The sequence below is a fragment of the Xenopus laevis genome, chromosome 3S (genome assembly GCF_017654675.1).
Source record: "Xenopus laevis strain J_2021 chromosome 3S, Xenopus_laevis_v10.1, whole genome shotgun sequence".
Lineage (NCBI taxonomy): Eukaryota > Metazoa > Chordata > Amphibia > Anura > Pipidae > Xenopus > Xenopus laevis.
The window spans coordinates 8,849,600-8,867,241 of record NC_054376.1 but is presented as its reverse complement, the minus strand read 5'-3'; the positions used below and the strand labels follow the sequence as shown (position 1 = coordinate 8,867,241).

The following is a 17,642-nucleotide window of genomic DNA, read 5'->3' as shown; positions in this document are numbered from 1 at the left end:
CTTTTTTGTCCTAATGCATTAAAGTCTATGGTTGTTTTTTTCTTATGGCAAATTTTTTGTCCTAATGCATTAAAGTCAATGGTCGTTTTTTCTTATGGCGACTTTTTTGTCCAAATGCATTAAAGTCAATGGTCGTTTTTTCTTATGGCGACTTTTTTGTCCAAATGCATTAAAGTCTATGGTTGTTTTTTTCTTATGGCGAATTTTTTGTCCTAATGCATTAAACTCAATGGGCGTTTTTTCTTATGGCGACTTTTTTGTCCTAATGCATTGAAGTCAATGGTCGTTTTTTCTTATGGCGACTTTTTTGTCCTAATGCATTGAAGTCAATGGTCGTTTTTTCTTATGGCGACTTTTTTGTCCTAATGCATTAAAGTCAATGGTCGTTTTTTCTTATGGCGACTTTTTTGTCCTAATGCATTAAAGTCAATGGTCGTTTTTTCTTATGGCGACTTTTTTGTCCTAATGCATTAAAGTCTATGGTTGTTTTTTCTTATGGCGACTTTTTTGTCCTAATGCATTAAAGTCAATGGTCGTTTTTTCTTATGGCGACTTTTTTGTCCTAATGCATTAAAGTCAATGGTCGTTTTTTCTTATGGCGACTTTTTTGTCCTAATGCATTAAAGTCTATGGTTGTTTTTTCTTATGGCGAATTTTTTGTCCTAATGCATTAAACTCAATGGTCGTTTTTTCTTACGGCGACTTTTTTGTCCTAATGCATTAAAGTCAATGGTCATTTTTTCTTACAGCGACTTTTTGTCCTAATGCATTAAAGTCAATGGGCGTTTTTTCTTATGGTGATTTTTTTTGTCCAAATACATTAAAGTCAATGGGTTTTTTTTTCTTATGGGCGTTTTTTCTCAGCAAATTTTTTCCGCTGCAAATTTTTGCTGCAGTTTCGCTAAAAAATTTGCGCATGGCGAAATGTGGAATTTTGCCACAAATCCATGGCTGGCGAATTCGCTTATCACTACTCAATCCTCCATAAAGCTGCCCAATGCCCAACTGTGCCTTTAGGGAATGTCACGGAACTAAAACTTTCAGCATTTTATAAAGTATAAAGTGGAAGCTGTAGTCCAGCAACCCTAATGATGGATGTTAAAGAGACAGTCATAACAGAGAGCTCTCATTCCTGCATATATGTTTCTAGCTCTGAACCCCCAAACAGACCAATATTGGCTCCATAATTCCATATATGATGTTGGAAACCACTAAGGCTCTGCGCCAGTAAGGATGATTCTCACTGGAGAATTCTCTTGCATTTAAATTTTATTTTCAATTTAAATTTTACTCACAGTGGAACTGGTTCACTAAGTGGTGCCACCTATTGTAATAGCAGCACTTCTATTCTCTTCTTATAATAATAATGACAAGTTATCCTCATAATAATAATGACAAGTAATACAATTACAGTAATACAATTACAGTTATACAATTACAGCTACATATACCAGTGAGTAAGGTGACTTATTTTCAATTATACTTTTCAGCTAAATGAAAGGAAGCATGCTTTAGGTAGAATCAAATTAACCTTTTTTTTTTCTATTTTCTTTGGCTGGGAAAAGAAATTAGATTTGATATGCTTGATAATACAGTCCACTATATAATCTCATGGGAAATTCAAACCTTGCTGCGGAAAATACTCTTTCCCACGCCAATTTTAAACATTCAATGGCAATGACATCTGCTTAGCTTTTTTTAAACATGCTTCCATCTCTCTTACCCTTAAAGGAGAACTAAACTTAACTAAAAATGAATATGGCTTAAAAAAAAAAAAAAAATATATATATATCTATATATATATTATACAATGAACCTATTGCACCAGCCTAAATGTTCACATTCTTAATAGCAGCAATGATCCAGGACTTCAAACTTGTCACAGGGGGTCACCATCTTGGAAAGTGTCTGTGACACTCACATGCTCAGTGGGCTCTGATTGGCTGTTGAGAAGCTAAGCTTGGGGCTCGTCACTAATTATCCAGCAGAAAATGAGCTTCCCTGGCTGTAATATAAGCTGATGCTACAGGTTTGCTGATTATTCAATTCTGATGCTAATTGCACTGGTTTCTGTGCTGCCATGTAGTAATTATCTGTATTAATTACTAATCAGTCTTATATTGTGACATTTCTATTCTATGTGTACTGTATATTGTGAGTGGCTCCCTAAGCTTAGTAAGTGACAGCAGCACAGAGCATGTGCAGTGAATCAGCAGAAAAGAAGATGGGGAGCTACTGGGGCATCTTTGGAGACACAGATCTTTACTGCTAAAGGGCTGTGGTTGCCTTGGGCTGGTACAGAAGCTCAAAACATCATGTACAACATTTCTACCTACTTCTTTAGTTAGGCTTTAGTCCTTTAAAAGCAATCAATTCCTTCTTTCTCTCTTTCCACATGAAGGGGGAAAGAGAAATCACAAATTTCATTAGAAATGGCCCACTGGTTTACCAAGCGTGTGACATGAAGCCTGGCAGTTAGGAGAGAATATGTGGCACTTGTCCTGAGGTGAATGGGCAGGCCCATGTTATATAGTTATGTCACTGGCAGTGATGGGTGAATAAATTCACCAGGCGCGAATCCGCGTTTCGCCACCGGCGAATAAATTCTTGAAACTGTGGCGAAATATCGGGCGCATCAAAAAAATTGGGCCGTGCGTCAAAATATTCGAGCGCATCAAAATTTTTCGGACGTCCTTTAACTTTAATGCGTTTTACAAATTTTTCGGGAATAATTCGCCCATCACTAGTCGCTGCCTGTGTCATGTGCTCAGTTGGAGGCGTGTAAGCAGCGCCTGCGCAAACTATGGGGACAGGGATGGAAGGGCCGAGACAAGTATCGTTGTCTTGGAGACGATATTACTTTGCCAGCCGATTCAGTCTTCTCCCTGTTATTTAAGCGTGAGATTACTGTGCAGTTTGGCCTTGTATAAATTATACTACAATTGGAGCTGTTTATATGTGTATAAAGGGGAAATAAACGTGGCCTCGAATTCTAAAAATGCCATAAAACTCTTGTTCTGTTGCTATTTGATTTGATATCCATTGTAGACATAATTATAGAGTATTCTTCATCCATCTTTACTAGTGCTCTGAATCAGTGGTGTAACTACATATTACTGGGCCCCGCAGCCAATCATTTTTCAGGCCCCCAAAATGTCTACAGGTTGACTTGTTTTACAAATATTTATTAAAATACGTATATGAATTAGGGCCTCATGCCCCTGCTCGGAATCCTCTGGGCCTCAGGTATGATATATTTGCATAAGTATCTTTCCCTTAAAGAAGCCCTTCTGTCTCATTTTGGGGCACACTCTGCTGCAAACTAAACCTTTGCCTTCTTTGCCTACGATCTTGGTCTATATGATCTACCTGTTTATTCCATCCCCTTAGGGAACAGGTCTAAGGTCATTCGGACTCATTCCTCATATTTTTAAGTGAATGCGATTTATTGATTATATTACGTGGTTGCAAATGTCACATCTGTTGCATTATAATAAGGGATGCACGAAATACACTATTTTGGATTCGGCCGAACCCCCGAATCCTTCACAAAAGATTCAGCCGAATCAGCCACATATGCAAATTAGGGGTGGGAAGGGGACATTTTTTTTACTTCCTAGTTTTGTTAAATCATGTGATTTCCCTCCCCGCCCCTAATTTGCATATGCAAATTAGGATTTGGATTCGGGGGGGGCTGGGCAGAAGGATTCGGCTGAATCCGAATCCTGCTGAAAAAGGCCGAATCCCGAACCGAATCCTGGATTCGGTGCATTCATAATTATAATATTCTGTAATTAATCAATTAATCAATAAGAGGTGAACAAATCGGTAGTAATGTGCCTCCCTGTTCTTTGTCGTAGGTAATATCTGTGGCGTAACATTCCAAGTTTTGAGAATCGATTAAATGCTCCAAAATGACCCAATTCAACCAATAATCAGTCATGTGAAATCTTTTTTTTTTTCTTCATCTCTACAGATACAAAGACAAGAGACGAGCCGCTGAGATTGTAACCTCTGAGATTTTGGGGAATTGGGGAATGGTGAGGAAGTTTTTTTTCTGCATGTGCTTCAAACTGAAGCAATTTTCTGAAAGGGTAACAGTGTGTACATCATGAGGAGTGAGTTCAAGCACTGAATGGTGTGTGGGATTAAAGATATTTGTGTGGTTTGTTGTGTTGGTGTTGGTCAGTGGGCCTTGTGAATAGGGGTGATATAGGGGGCCTACCCAAGATCATCTTCTTGATTTTTGGGAGAGGCTTAAAGGGCAAGAAAATGGGGGCACACGTTAAGCACCTTCCAGTTAGCCAAAACTTTAACCTTTAGCCAAAACGTTAACCGTCAGCCTTGGGATGGTGTAATGTTACTTTAAAAACAGCCACTTGGTGGAAAGAAAAACTGGAACTATAGTACTCCCCAGTAGGGATTGGCGAATTTTTTCACCTTGTTTTGCCGCAGAAATGACGCCCATAGACTTATATGTTGTCGCAAGTCACATTTCACCGGCGACTAATTTTTGGCGAAATTAAATGGGTCCGTGGCTATTCCCCAGCAGATGTTTGTCTGGTCCCAGTTAATTCAAGTTATATTGAGGTTGGGGGGCTGACAACTTACACATAACAGTATTAAAATGTTATACTGCATTGTACTTATTCGGATTTTTAATTGTAAACCTTTATTTTTATCATTCATGAACTATCCACATGAATGTAGAAATATGTTTTAGTAATAACATACTTTTGCCATGACCCATGTGATATTAATTCAGTAGTGTCTAACCCTCTGTTCCACACCTCTATGCATCTGAATGTACAAACAGGGGCAGCATATAAATACCTTGCATTGCTTCACTAAACCATTAGCCCCCCCCCCTATAGACAACCGACTGCATCAACTCCTCAGAAATTAAATCTGAAAATAACAGAGTCCAGAATGTTGCACAGTCAAGGAGATGTATTGTCCTGCTCATCTGTAATAATAAATCTCTAGTGAACGCTGCATGCTGGGATACGCAACACTCATTATATGTCTGCTTTGTGCACATGGATTATTAGAGGAAAAAGCCTGGGGGAGAGATTACGGGAGACAAAAAAACTGAGAAAAGGAGAGAGGGAAGGGAAAGGAAGGATGGAAGGAAGGGGGAGAGGGATGGAGGGAGGGAGAAGGAAAAAGGAAGGTAGGTAGGTAGAAGGAAGGAAGGAAGGAAGGAAGGAAGGACGGGAGAGAGGTGGGGAGAAGGAAAAAGGAAGGAAAGTAGGAAAGAAGGAACAGAGAGGAAAGTGAGAGGGACTTCTTTTAATGGCAGCGTGAGGCAAATGGAGAGAAGAAAGAGGCATGGGTTTGAGGAATGAGAGAAAAAATGGAAAGCATAAGAGAAAACAACTGTATGTGTTGTATGTGTGTGTGAAATAGAGAGCATACAGACCGATTGTAAGTTTATGGGGGGCAGCTAGTGTGTAAGGAGGAGAGAGAAAGAGAGGAGGCTAGTGAATGTGTGTGTCAGTGAGTGTGTGTGTGTGTGTATCTCAGTGTGTGTGTGTGTCTGTGTGTATCAGTGAGTGTGTGTGTGTGTCTGTGTGTGTGTGTGTCAGTGAGTGTGTGTCTCAGTGTGTGTCAGTGAGTGTGTGTGTCAGTGAGTGTGTGTGTCAGTGAGTGTGTGTCAGTGAGTGTGTGTGTCAGTGAGTGTGTGTGTCAGTGAGTGTGTGTGTCAGTGTGTGTGTGTGTCAGTCAGTCTGTGTGTCAGTGTGTGTGTCAGTGAGTATGTGTGTCAGTGTGTGTGTGTGTCAGTGTGTGTGTCAGAGTGTGTGTGTGTCAGTGAGTGTGTGTGTCAGTGTGTGTGTGTGTCAGTGTGTGTGTGTCAGTGTGTGTCAGTCAGTCTGTGTGTCAGTGTGAATGTGTCAGCGTGTGTGTGTGTGTGTGTGTGTCAGTGTGTGTGTCAGTGTCAGTGTGTGTCAGTGAGTGTGTGTGTCAGTGTGTGTCAGTGTGTGTGTCAGTGAGTGTGTTTGTCAGTGAGTGTGTGTGTCAGTGTGTGTGTGTGTGTCAGTGTGGTGTCAGTGAGTGTGTGTCTGTGTCTCAGTGTGTCTGTGTCTCAGTGAGTGTGTGTGTCAGTGAGTGTATCAGTGTGTGTGTGTCAGTGAGTGTGTGTGTCAGTGAGTGTATCAGTGTGTGTCAGTGTATCAGTGAGTGTGTGTGTGTCAGTGTGTGTGTCAGTGTGTGTGTGTGTGTCAGTGAGTGTGTGTGTGTCAGTGTGTGTGTGTCAGTGTGTGTGTCAGTGTGTGTCAGTGAGTGTGTGTGTCAGTGTGTGTCAGTGTGTGTGTGTGTGTCAGTGTGTGTGTGTGTGTGTCAGTGGTGTGGTGTGTGTTCAGTGTGTGTGTCAGTGTGTGTCAGTTGGTGTGTGTCAGTGTGTGTCAGTGAGTGTGTGTCAGTGTGTGTCAGTGTGTCTAGTGTCAGTGAGTGGTGTGTGTGTCAGTGAGTGTATCAGTGTGTGTGTCAGTGAGTGTGGTGTGTGTGAGTGTTGTGTGTAGTGTGTGTGAGTGAGTGTGTGTCAGTGAGTGTGTGTGCAGTGTGTGTGTTGTGTCTGTGTCTGTGTGTGTGTGTCCAGTGGTGTGTGTCAGTGTGTGTAGTGAGTGTGTGTGTAGTGTGTGTCAGTGAGTGTGTGTGTCAGTGTGTGTGTGTTGTCAGTGTTGTGTCAGTGTGTGTGTGTGGTGTTCAGTGTGTGTGCAGTGTGTGTGTGTCTGTGTGTCTGTCAGTGAGTGTGTGTGTCAGTGTGGTCAGTGAGTGTTCAGTGTCAGTGAGTGTGTGTGCAGTGTTCAGTGTGTGTGTGAGTGTGTGTAGTGTGTGTGTGTAGTGTGTGTCAGTGTGTGTGTGTAGTGTGTGTCAGTGTGTGTCAGTGAGTAGTGTGTGTGTCAGTGAGTGTGGTGTGTGTGTGTGTAGTGTCTGTGTAGTGTGTGTAGTGTGTGTGTGTGTCTGTGTCTCAGTGAGTGTGTGTGTCAGTGAGTGTATCAGTGTGTGTGTGGTCAATGAGTGTGTGTGTCAGTGAGTGTTCAGTGTGTGGTCAGTGTTCAGAGTGTGTGTGTGTCAGTGTGTGTGTCAGTGTGTGTCAGTGAGTGTGTGTGTCAGTGTGTGTGTGTGTGTCAGTGTGTGTGTCAGTGAGTGTGTGTCAGTGTGTGTGTGTGTGTCAGTGTGTGTCAGTGAGTGTGTGTCTCAGTGAGTGTGTGTGTCAGTGTGTGTCAGTGAGTGTGTGTCTGTGTCTCAGTGTGTCTGTGTTCAGTGAGTGTGTGTGTCAGTGAGTGTATAGTGTGTGTCAGTTGTATCAGTGAGTGGTTGTGTGTCAGTTGTGTGTCAGTGAGTGTGGTGTGTGTCAGTGTGTGTGTGTCAGTGTGTGTGTCAGTGTGGTAGTCAGTGGTTGTGTGTCAGTGTGTGTGTGTGTGTGTCAGTGTGTGTGTCAGTGAAGTGTGTGTCAGTGTGTGTGTGTGAGTGTGTGTGTCAGTGTGTGTGTCAGTGTGTGTCAGTGAGTGTGTGTCTGTGTCTCAGTGAGTGTGTGTGTCAGTGAGTGTATCAGTGTGTGTAGTGTATCAGTGAGTGTGTGTGTGTCAGTGTGTGTGGTAGTGTGTGTCGTGAGTGTGTGTGACAGTGTGTGTGTAGTGGTGTGTCAGTGAGTGTGTGTGTCAGTGTGTGTCAGTGTGTGTGTAGTGTGTGTGTGTCAGTGTGTGTCAGTGGTTGTGTGTGTAGTGGTGTGTGTAGTGTGTGTCAGTGAGGTGTGTGTCGTGTGTGTCAGTGAGTGTGTGTGTGTCAGTGTGTGTCATGTGTCAGTGTGTGTGTCAGTGAGTGTGTGTGTCAGTGTGTGTGTGGTGCAGTGTGTGTGTCAGTGTGTGTCAGTGAGTGTGTGTGTGAGTTGGTTGTGTGTGTGTGTCAGTGGTGTGTGTGTGTCGTGTGTGTCGTGGTGTGCTGTGTGTCAGTGAGTGTGTGTGTAGTGTGTGTGTGTGTGTGTGTGTGTCAGTGTGTGGTGTCAGTGTGTGCCAGTGAGTGTGTGTCTCAGTGAGTGTGTGTGTCAAGTTGTGTCAGTGAGTGTGTGTGGTAGTGTGTGTCAGTGAGTGGTGTGTGTCAGTGTGTGTGTGTGTGTGTCAGTGGGTGTGTGTCAGTGTGTGTCCAGTGTGTGTAGTGATGTTGTGTGGTGGTCAGTGTTGTGTGAGTGTGTGTGTCAGTGTGTGTGTGTGTGTGTGTCAGTGTGTGTCAGTGTGTGTGAGTGTGTGTGTCAGTGTGTGTGTGTGTGTCAGTGGTGTGTGTAGTGTGCTGTCAGTGAGTGTGTGTCAGTGTGTGTCAGTGAGTGTGTGTCTGTGTCTCAGTGTGTCTGCGTCTCAGTGAGTGTGTGTGTGTGGTGTGTTGTGTGTGTCAGTGTGTGTGTCAGTGTGTGTGAGTGTGTGTGTCAGTGTGTGTCAGTGTGTGTGTGTGTGTCAGTGTGTGGTGTCAGTGTGTCTCAGTGAGTGTGTGTGTCAAGTGTGTGTGAGTTGTGTGTCAGTGTGTGTGTGAGTGTGTGTTCAGTGAGGTGTGTGTCAGTTGTGTGTCAGTGAGTGTGTGTGTGTCAGTGTGTGTAGTGAGTGTGTGTGTGTGTGTGTGTCAGTGTGTGTGTCAGTGTGTGTGTGTCAGTGGAGTGTGTGTGTCAGTGTGTGTGGTGTGTGTGGTCAGTGTGTGGTTGTAGTGTGTGTGTGAGTGTCAGTGAGGTGTGTGTCAGTGTGTGTCAGTGATGTTGTGTGTCAGTGTGTGTTCAGTGAGTGTGTGTGTCAGTGTGTGTGTGTGTGTCAGTGTGTGTGTCAGTGTGTTTCAGTGGTGTGTGTGTGCAGTGAGTGTGTCTGTTGTCTCAGTGTGTCTAGTGTGTCAGTGAGTGTGTGTGTCGTGTGTGTGTGTGTCAGTGGTGTGTGTGTGTGTGTGTCAGTGTGTCTAGTGAGGTGGTGTGTCAGTGTGGTGTGTGTGTGTGTGTGTGTGTGTTGTGTGTGTGTCAGTGTGTCTCAGTGAGTGTGTGTGTCAGTGTGTGTCAGTGAGTGTGTGTCTGTGTCTCAGTGTGTCTGCGTCTCAGTGAGTGTGTGTGTCAGTGTGTGTGTGTGTGTCAGTGTGTGTGTGTGTGTGTTCAGTGTGTGTGTGCAGTGAGTGTGTGGTCTCAGTGAGTGTGTGGTGTCAGTGTGTGTCAGTGAGTGTGTGTGTCAGTGTGTGTCAGTGAGTGTGTGTGTCAGTGTGGTGTGTGTGTGTGTCAGTGTGTGTGTCGAGTTGGTGTTGGTGTCAGGTGCTGTGTGTGTGTGTGTCAGGTGGTGTGTGTCAGTTGTGTGTTGTCCAGTGTGTCTTCAGTGTAGTGTGTGTGTCCAGTGGTGGTGTCAGTGTGTGTGTGTGTGTGTGTCCAGTGTGTGGTGTCAAAGTGTGTGTCAGGTGAGTCGGGTGTGTCAGTGGTGTGCGTGTCAGTGTGTTTCAGTGAGTGTGTGTGTCAGTGTGTGGTCCAGTGAGTGTGTCCTGTCGTCTCAACGTGTGTCTGCGTCTCAGTGAAGTGTGTAGTGTCAGTTGTGTGTGTGTGGTGGTCAGTGTGTGTGCAGTGTGTGTGTCAGTGTGTCTCAAGTGAGTGTGTGGTGTCAGTGTGTGTCAGTGTGTGTGTGTGCTGTCAGTGTGTGTGTCCAGTGGTGTCTCAGTGAGTGTGTGTGTCAGTGTGGTGTCCAGTGAGGTTTGTGTGTCTGTGTCTCAGTGTGTCTGCATCTCAGTGAGTGTTGTTGTGTCAGTGGTGGTGTAGTGTGGTGTCAGTGTGGTGTGGTCAGTGAGTGTGTGTGTCAGTGTTGTGTGTGTGTGTGTGTTGTGTCAGTGTGTGTGTCAGTGTGTCAGTGAGTGTGTGTCTCAGTGAGTGTGTGTGTCAGTGTGTGTCAGTGAGTGTGTGTGTAGTGTGTGTGTGTGTGTGGTGTCAGTGTGTGTGTGTGTGTGTGTCAGTGTGTGTGTGTCAGTGTGTGTCTCAGTGAGTGTGTGTGTCAGTGTGTGTCAGTGAGTGTGTGTGTCAGTGTGTGTGTGTCAGTGTGTGTGTGTGTGTGTGTCAGTGGTTGTGTCAGTGTGTGTGTGGTGTGTGTGTGTGTTCAGTGTGTGTCAGTGTGTGTCAGTGAGTGTGTGTGTCAGTGTGTGTGTGTGTGTGTGTGTGTGTGGTGTCGTGTGTGTGTGGTCAGTGTGTGTGTCGTCAGTGAGTTGTGTGTGTGTGTGTGTGTGTGTGTCGTGTGTGTGTAGTGTGGTGTCAGTGGAGTGTGTGTGGTGTGTGTGTGTCAGTGTGTGGTCAGTGAGTGTGGTGTGTGTGTGTGTGGTGTGAGTGTGTGTCAGTGTGTGTGTGTGTGTCAGTGAGTGTGGGTGTGTAGTGTGTGTCAGTGAGTGTGGTGTGTGTCAGTGTGTGTGTCAGTGTGTGTCAGTGTCGTGTGTGTGTGGTGTGTGTGTGTCAGTGTGTGTGTCAGTGGTGTGTCAGTAGTGTGTGTCTGTGTCTTGTGTCTCAGTTGAGTGTGGTGTGTCAGTGAGTGTATCAGTGTGTGTCAGTGTATCAGTTGAGTGTGTGTGTGTTCAGTTGGTGTGTGGTCATGTGTGTCAGTGAGTGTGTGTGGTCAGTGTGTGTGTAGTGTGTGTCAGTGAGTCAGTGTGTCAGTGTCAGTGAGTGTGTGTGTGTCAGTGTGTGGTCAGTGTGTGTAGTGGTGTGGTGTGTCAGTGTGTGTCAGTGAGTGTGTGTGTGTCAGTGTGTGTGTCAGTGTGTGTGTGTCAGTGTGTGTGTCAGTGAGTGTGTGTGTCAGTGTGTGTGTGTCAGTGTGTGTGTCAGTGTGTGTCAGTGAGTGTGTGTCTAGTGAGTGTGTTGTGTCGTGTGTGTCAGTTGAGTGTGGTGTAGTGTGTTGTCAGTGGTGGTGTGTTGTGTCTCAGTGTGTTGCGTCTCAGTGAGTGTGTGTGTCAGTGTGTGTGTGTGTGTCAGTGTGTGTGTCAGTGTGTGTGTCATGGTGTGTGTGTGTGTGTCAGTGTGTGGTGTCGCGTGAGTGTGTGTCTCAGTGAGTGTGTGTGTCAGTGTGTGTCAGTGATGAGTGTGTGTGTCAGTGTGTGTCAGTGAGTGTGTGTGTGTGTGTGTGTGGTGTGTGTGTGTGTGTGTTGTGTGTTCAGTGTGTGTGTAGTGTGTGTCAGTGTGTGTTGTGTGTAGTGAGTGTGTGGTGTCAGTGTGTGTGTGTGTGTGTGTGTGTGTCAGTGTGTGTGTCAGTGTGTGTGGTGTGTTGTGTGTGTCAGTGTGTGTGTCAGTGTGTGTGTCAGTGTGTCTCAGTGAGTGTGTGTGTCAGTGTGTGTCAGTGTGTGTGTGTGTGTGTGTCAGTGTGTGTGTCAGTGTGTGTCAGTGAGTGTGTGTGTCAGTGTGTGTGTCAGTGTGTTTCAGTGAGTGTGTGTGTCAGTGTGTGTCAGTGAGTGTGGTTGTGTCTCAGTGTGTCTGCGTCTCAGTGAGTGTGTGTGTCAGTGTGTGTGTGTGTGTCAGTGTGTGTGTCAGTGTGTGTGTCAGTGTGTCTCAGTGAGTGTGTGTGTCAGTGTGTGTCAGTGTGTGTGTGTGTGTCAGTGTGTGTGTCAGTGTGTCTCAGTGAGTGTGTGTGTCAGTGTGTGTCAGTGAGTGTGTGTCTGTGTCTCAGTGTGTCTGCATCTCAGTGAGTGTGTGTGTCAGTGTGTGTGTGTGTGTCAGTGTGTGTGTCAGTGAGTGTGTGTGTCAGTGTGTGTGTGTGTGTGTGTGTGTCAGTGTGTGTGTCAGTGTGTCAGTGAGTGTGTGTCTCAGTGAGTGTGTGTGTCAGTGTGTGTCAGTGAGTGTGTGTGTCAGTGTGTGTGTGTGTGTGTGTCAGTGTGTGTGTGTTGTGTGTGTCAGTTGTGTGTGTCTGTGTGTTCAGTGTGAGTGTGTGTGTAGTGTGTGTCAGTGAGTGTGTGTGTCAGTGGTGTGTGTGTGTGTGTCAGTGGTGTGTGTTGTGTGTGTGTCAGTGTGTGTGTCGTGTGTGTTCAGTGTGTGTCAGTGTGTGTCAGTGTGTGTAGTGTGTGTCAGTAGTGTGTGTGTCAGTGTGTGTGTGTGGTGTGTAGTGTGTGTGTGGTGTAAGTGTGTGTGTGTCCAGTGTGTGTGTCAGTGTGTTCAGTTGGTTGTGTGTGTCAGTGTGTGTGTGGTGTGTGTCAGTGTGTGTTGTCCAGTGTGTGTCAGTGAGTGGTGTGTGTCAGTGTGTGTGTCAGTGTGTGTAGTCAGTGTGTGTCAGTGAGTGTGTGTGTGTCAGTGTGTGTGTCAGTGTGTGTCAGTGAGTGTGTGTGTCAGTGTGTGTCAGTGAGTGTGTGTGTGTCAGTGTGTGTGTCAGTGTGTGTCAGTGTGTGTGTGTCAGTGTGTGTGTCAGTGTGTGTCAGTGAGTGTGTGTCTGTGTCTGTGTCTCAGTGAGTGTGTGTGTCAGTGAGTGTATCAGTGTGTGTCAGTGTATCAGTGAGTGTGTGTGTGTCAGTGTGTGTGTCAGTGTGTGTCAGTGAGTGTGTGTGTCAGTGTGTGTGTCAGTGTGTGTCAGTGAGTGTGTGTGTCAGTGTGTGTCAGTGAGTGTGTGTGTGTCAGTGTGTGTGTCAGTGTGTGTCAGTGAGTGTGTGTGTCAGTGTGTGTCAGTGAGTGTGTGTGTGTCAGTGTGTGTGTCAGTGTGTGTGTGTCAGTGTGTGTGTCAGTGAGTGTGTGTGTCAGTGTGTGTGTGTCAGTGTGTGTGTCAGTGAGTGTGTCAGTGAGTGTGTGTCTCAGTGAGTGTGTGTGTCAGTGTGTGTCAGTGAGTGTGTGTGTGTCAGTGTGTGTCAGTGAGTGTGTGTCTGTGTCTCAGTGTGTCTGCGTCTCAGTGAGTGTGTGTGTCAGTGTGTGTGTGTGTGTCGTGGTGTGTGTTCAGTGTTGTGTGTCAGTGTGTCAGTGAGTGTGTGTGGTCAGTGTGTGTGCAGTGTGTGTGTCTAGTGTGTGTGTGTAGTGTGGTCAGTGAGTGTGTGTGTCAGTGTGTCAGTGAGTGTGTGTTGTCAGTGTTGTTCAGTGTGTGGTGTGTCAGTGTGTGTCAGTGGTGTGTGTGGTGTCAGTGTGTGTGTGTGTGGTGTGTCATGTGTGTGTGTCAGTGTGTGTGTGTGTCAGTGTGTGTGTGTCAGTGTGTGTGTGTAGTGTGTGTGTGTGAGTGTGTGTGTGTCAGTGTGTGTGTGTTAGTGTGTGTGTAGTGTGTGTCAGTGAGTGTGTGTCTCAGTGAGTGTGTTGTGTCAGTGTGTGTAGTGAGTTGTGTGTGTGTCAGTGTGTGTCCAGTGAGTGGTGTGTCTGTGTCTCAGTGGTGTCTGCGTTCAGTGGTGTGTGTGTCAGTGTGTGTGTGTGTGTCAGTGTGTGTGTCAGTGTGTGTGTCAGTGTGTCTCAGTGAGTGTGTGTGTCAGTGTGTGTCAGTGTGTGTGTCAGTGTGTGTGTCAGTGTGTCTCAGTGAGTGTGTGTGTCAGTGTGTCAGTGAGTGTGTGTGTCAGTTTGTCTCAGTGAGTGTGTGTGTCAGTGTGTGTCAGTGAGTGTGTGTGTGTCAGTGTGTGTCAGTGTGTGTGTGTGTCAGTGTGTGTGTGTCAGTGTGTGTGTGTGTCAGTGTGTGTGTCAGTGTGTGTCAGTGAGTGTGTGTCTCAGTGAGTGTGTGTGTCAGTGTGTGTCAGTGAGTGTGTGTGTCAGTGTGTGTCAGTGAGTGTGTGTGTCAGTGTGCGTGTGTGTGTCAGTGTGTGTGTCAGTGTGTTTCAGTGAGTGTGTGTGTCAGTGTGTGTGTGTGTGTCAGTGTGTGTCAGTGAGTGTGTCTGTGTCTCAGTGTGTCTGCATCTCAGTGAGTGTGTGTGTCAGTGTGTGTGTGTGTCAGTGTGTGTGTCAGTGTGTGTGTCAGTGTGTCTCAGTGAGTGTGTGTGTCAGTGTGTGTCAGTGTGTGTGTGTGTGTCAGTGTGTGTGTCAGTGTGTCTCAGTGAGTGTGTGTGTCAGTGTGTGTCAGTGAGTGTGTGTCTGTGTCTCAGTGTGTCTGCGTCTCAGTGAGTGTGTGTGTCAGTGTGTGTGTGTGTGTCAGTGTGTGTGTCAGTGTGTGTGTGTGTGTGTCAGTGTGTGTGTCAGTGAGTGTGTGTCTCAGTGAGTGTGTGTGTCAGTGTGTGTCAGTGAGTGTGTGTGTCAGTGTGTGTCAGTGAGTGTGTGTGTCAGTGTGTGTGTGTGTGTCAGTGTGTGTGTGTGTGTATCAGTGTGTGTCAGTGTGTGTCAGTGTGTGTCAGTGTGTGTCAGTGAGTGTCAGTGAGTGTGTGTGTCAGTGTGTGTGTGGTGTCATTGATGTGGTGTGTGTGTGTGTGTGTCAGTGTGTGTGTGTGGTGTGTCAGTGGTGTGTGTCAGTGTGTGTGTCAGTGTGTCTCAAGTGTGTGGTGTGTGAGTGTGTGTCAGTGTTGTGGTGTGTGTGTCAGTGTGTGTGTAGTGTGTGTGTGAGTGTGTGTGTCAGTGGTGTTGTGTCAGTGTGTTTTCAGTGAGTGTGTGTGTCAGTGTGTGTCAAGTGAGTGTGTCTGTGTTAGTTGTTCTGCGTCTAAGTGGTTGTGTCAGTGGTGTGTGTGTGTGTAGTGTGGTGTGTCAGTGTGTGTGTCAGTGTGTCTCAGTGAGTGTGTGTGTGTGAGTGTTGTGTCATGTGTGTGTGTGTGTGTCAGTGTTGTGTCAGTGTGTTCAGTGAGTGTCGTGTGTCAGTGTGTGGTGTGTGTGTGTCAGTGGTGTTGGGTCAGTGTGTGTAGTGAGTGAGTGTGTGTGTGTCAGTGTGTGTCAGTGTGGTGTGTGTGTGGTCAGTGAGTGTGTGTCTGTGTTCAGTGGTGTCTGCGTCTAGTGTGTGGTGTGTCAGTGTGTGTGTGTGTGTGTGTGTGTGTGGTGTGTTTTAGTGTCGTGTGTGTGTCAGTGTGTAGTGAGTGTGTGTCAGTGAGTGTGTGTGTAGTGTGTGTCAGTGAGTGTGTGTGTCAGTGTGTGTCAGTGAGTGTGTGTGTAGTGTGTGTGTGTGTGTCAGTGTGTGTGTGTGTGGTGTCATGTGTGTCAGTGTGTGTCAGTGAGTGTGTGTGTCAGTGTGTGTGTGTGTGTGTTGTGTGTCAGTGTGTGTGTGTGTGTCAGTGTGTGGTGTGTCAGTGTGTGTTGTGGTGGTTCAGTGTGTGTGTGTGTGTGTGTGTCAGTGGTGTGTCAGTGTGTGTGTGTGTAGTTGTGTGTGTGTGTGTCAGTGGAGTGTGTGTGTCAGTGTGTGTGGTGTGTAGTGTGTGTGTGTGTGTGTGTCAGTGAGTGTGTGGTGTCAGTGTGTGTGTGTCAGTGTGTGTCAGTGAGTGTGTGTGTCAGTGTGTGTAGTGAGTGTGTGTGTCGTGTGTGTGTGTGTGTGTGTGTGTGTCAGTGTGTTTCAGTGGTGTGTGTGTCAGTGAGTGTGTTCTGAGTGTGTCTGCGTCTCGTGAGTGTGTGTGTGTGTGTGTGTCAGTGTGTCAGTGAGTGTTGTGTGTAGTGTGTGTCAGTGTGTGTGTGTGTGTCTGCAGTGTGTCTCAGTGAGTGTGTGTGTCAGTGTGTTGTCCAGTGAGTGTGTGTTGTGTCTCAGTGTGTCAGTGTGTGTCAGTGTGTGTGTGTGTGTCAGTGTGTGTGTCAGTGGTGTCAAGTGAGTGTGGTCAGTGAGTGTGTGTGTCAGTGTGTTGTCGTGAGTGTGTGGTTGTCAGTGTGGTGTGTGTGTGTGTCAGTGTGTGTGTGTGTGTGTGTCAGTGTGTGTCAGTGTGTGTCAGTGTGTGTCAGTGTGTGTCAGTGAGTGTGTGTGTCAGTGTGTGTGTGTGTGTGTGTCAGTGGTGGTGTGTGTGTGTGTGTGTGTGTCAGTGTGTGTGGTCAGTGTGTGTGTCAGTGTTGTCTCAGTGAGTGTGTGTGTGTGTGTTTGTCAGTGTGTGTGTCAGTTGTGTGTGTTAGTGTGTGGTCAGTGAGTGTGTGTGTCAGTGTGTGGTGTCAGTGTGTTTCAGTGAGTGTGTGATGTCAGTGTGTGTCAGTGAGTGTGTCTGTTGTCTCAGTGTGTCTGCGTCTCAGTGAGTGTGGTGTGTCAGTGTGTGTGTGTGTGTCAGTGAGTGGTCTCAGTGGTGTGTGTGTTGTGTGGTAGTGTGTGTGTGTGTCAGTGTGTTGTGGTTGTGTCAGTGTGTTGTGAGTGTGTGTGTCTCTAGTGAGTGTGTGTGTCAGTGTGTGTCAGTGTGTGTGTGTGTCAGTGTGTGTGTCAGTGTGTCTCAGTGAGTGTGTGTGTCAGTGTGTGTCAGTGAGTGTGTGTCTGGTTCTCAGTGTGTCTGCGTCTCAGTGAGTGTGTGTGTCAGTGTGTGTGTGTGTGTGTCAGTGTGTGTCAGTGAGTGTGTGTGTCAGTGTGTGTCAGTGAGTGTGTGTGTCAGTGTGTGTGTGTGTGTCAGTGTGTGTGTGTGTGTGTGTGTGTCAGTGTGTGTCAGTGTGTGTCAGTGAGTGTGTGTGTCAGTGTGTGTGTGTGTGTCAGTGTGTGTGTCAGTGTGTCTCAGTGAGTGTGTGTGTCAGTGTGTGTGTGTGTGTCAGTGTATCAGTGTGTGTGTGTGTCAGTGTATCAGTGTGTGTGTGTGTCAGTGTATCAGTGTGTGTGTGTGTCAGTGTATCAGTGTGTGTGTCAGTGAGTGTGTGTCTGTGTCTCAGTGAGTGTGTGTGTCAGTGTGTGTGTGTGTGTCAGTGTATCAGTGTGTGTGTGTGTCAGTGTATCAGTGTGTGTGTGTGTCAGTGTATCAGTGTGTGTGTGTGTCAGTGTATCAGTGTGTGTGTCAGTGAGTGTGTGTCTGTGTCTCAGTGAGTGTGTGTGTCAGTGAGTGTATCAGTGTGTGTCAGTGTGTGTGTCAGTGTGTGTGTCAGTGTGTGTGTTAGTGTGTGTGTCAGTGTGTGTGTTAGTGTGTGTGTTAGTGTGTTTGCCAGAGAAGCTGTAGACAGAGGAACAGATTGCTCACAGGAGAATAAGGCATCTGCTCGGAAGGGATGATTATTTACTGTGGATGGAGAGAAACAGCATCTTTGACGTCAGGAATAACGATTGGTCTCATCCGGGTTCCCTCTCGTGGCGTTATTTGTGCGCACCAAGCGCTGCTCTACTTCCACTTTGAGCGGAGTTCTCGCTATTGCTGCGCGCCCAGCGCTATCCATCTGGAGGGTCTCCATTGCCGCTGCTCTCCGTTATCCCCCCTCCTCCTCTCCACACATCTCCGGGAGGGGAGGAGGATCCGCGACATCCCGCACAATGATTGCGACGGATGAATATTTCCCGCTGTCGGAATGGAGATTGCTTTGCTGAGTTTGGATAACGGAGCGGCCCCAGGACTGGTTGGCTCGGGGAAAGATGCAGCCAATGCCTCTACAAACAGCAGAGATCTGCTCCAGATCCCCAGGGCAACAGCTTGGCTGAATGATTACAGACAAGGGAGGAAAGAAGAAGGAGACAGTGGGGAGAGTAGCCAGAAGCAGCAGCAACATCAGGCACCGGGGATCTGCCCAGCAGCAGCAACAGCAACAGCAGGAGGAGCAGCAACAGCAGGAGGAGCAGCAACGGCAGGAGGAGCAGCAGCACCAGGAGCAGCAGCAGCACCAGGAGCAGGAGGAGCAGCAGCAGCAGGAACAGCAGCAACAG

General features: G+C 46.7%; 1 protein-coding gene across 2 annotated transcripts in view; it reads left to right on the top strand.

The window, feature by feature from the left end:
• Positions 1–17,642, top strand: part of LOC108712590 (potassium voltage-gated channel subfamily A member 1-like) — a 108,724-nt gene that overhangs the window by 38,164 nt on the left and 52,918 nt on the right. The window contains exon 9 of one of the 2 annotated variants that reach the window (XR_001935006.2): positions 3,977–4,040. Coding sequence is in view for 1 of the 2 variants with exons in the window: in XM_041587980.1 (XP_041443914.1) it covers positions 17,291–17,504 (214 nt within the window). In the remaining variant the exon portion in view is untranslated. Of the gene's footprint in view, positions 1–3,976; positions 4,041–16,892; positions 17,505–17,642 lie in introns of those variants that run through there. The other variant, XM_041587980.1, reaches the window with a different exon arrangement.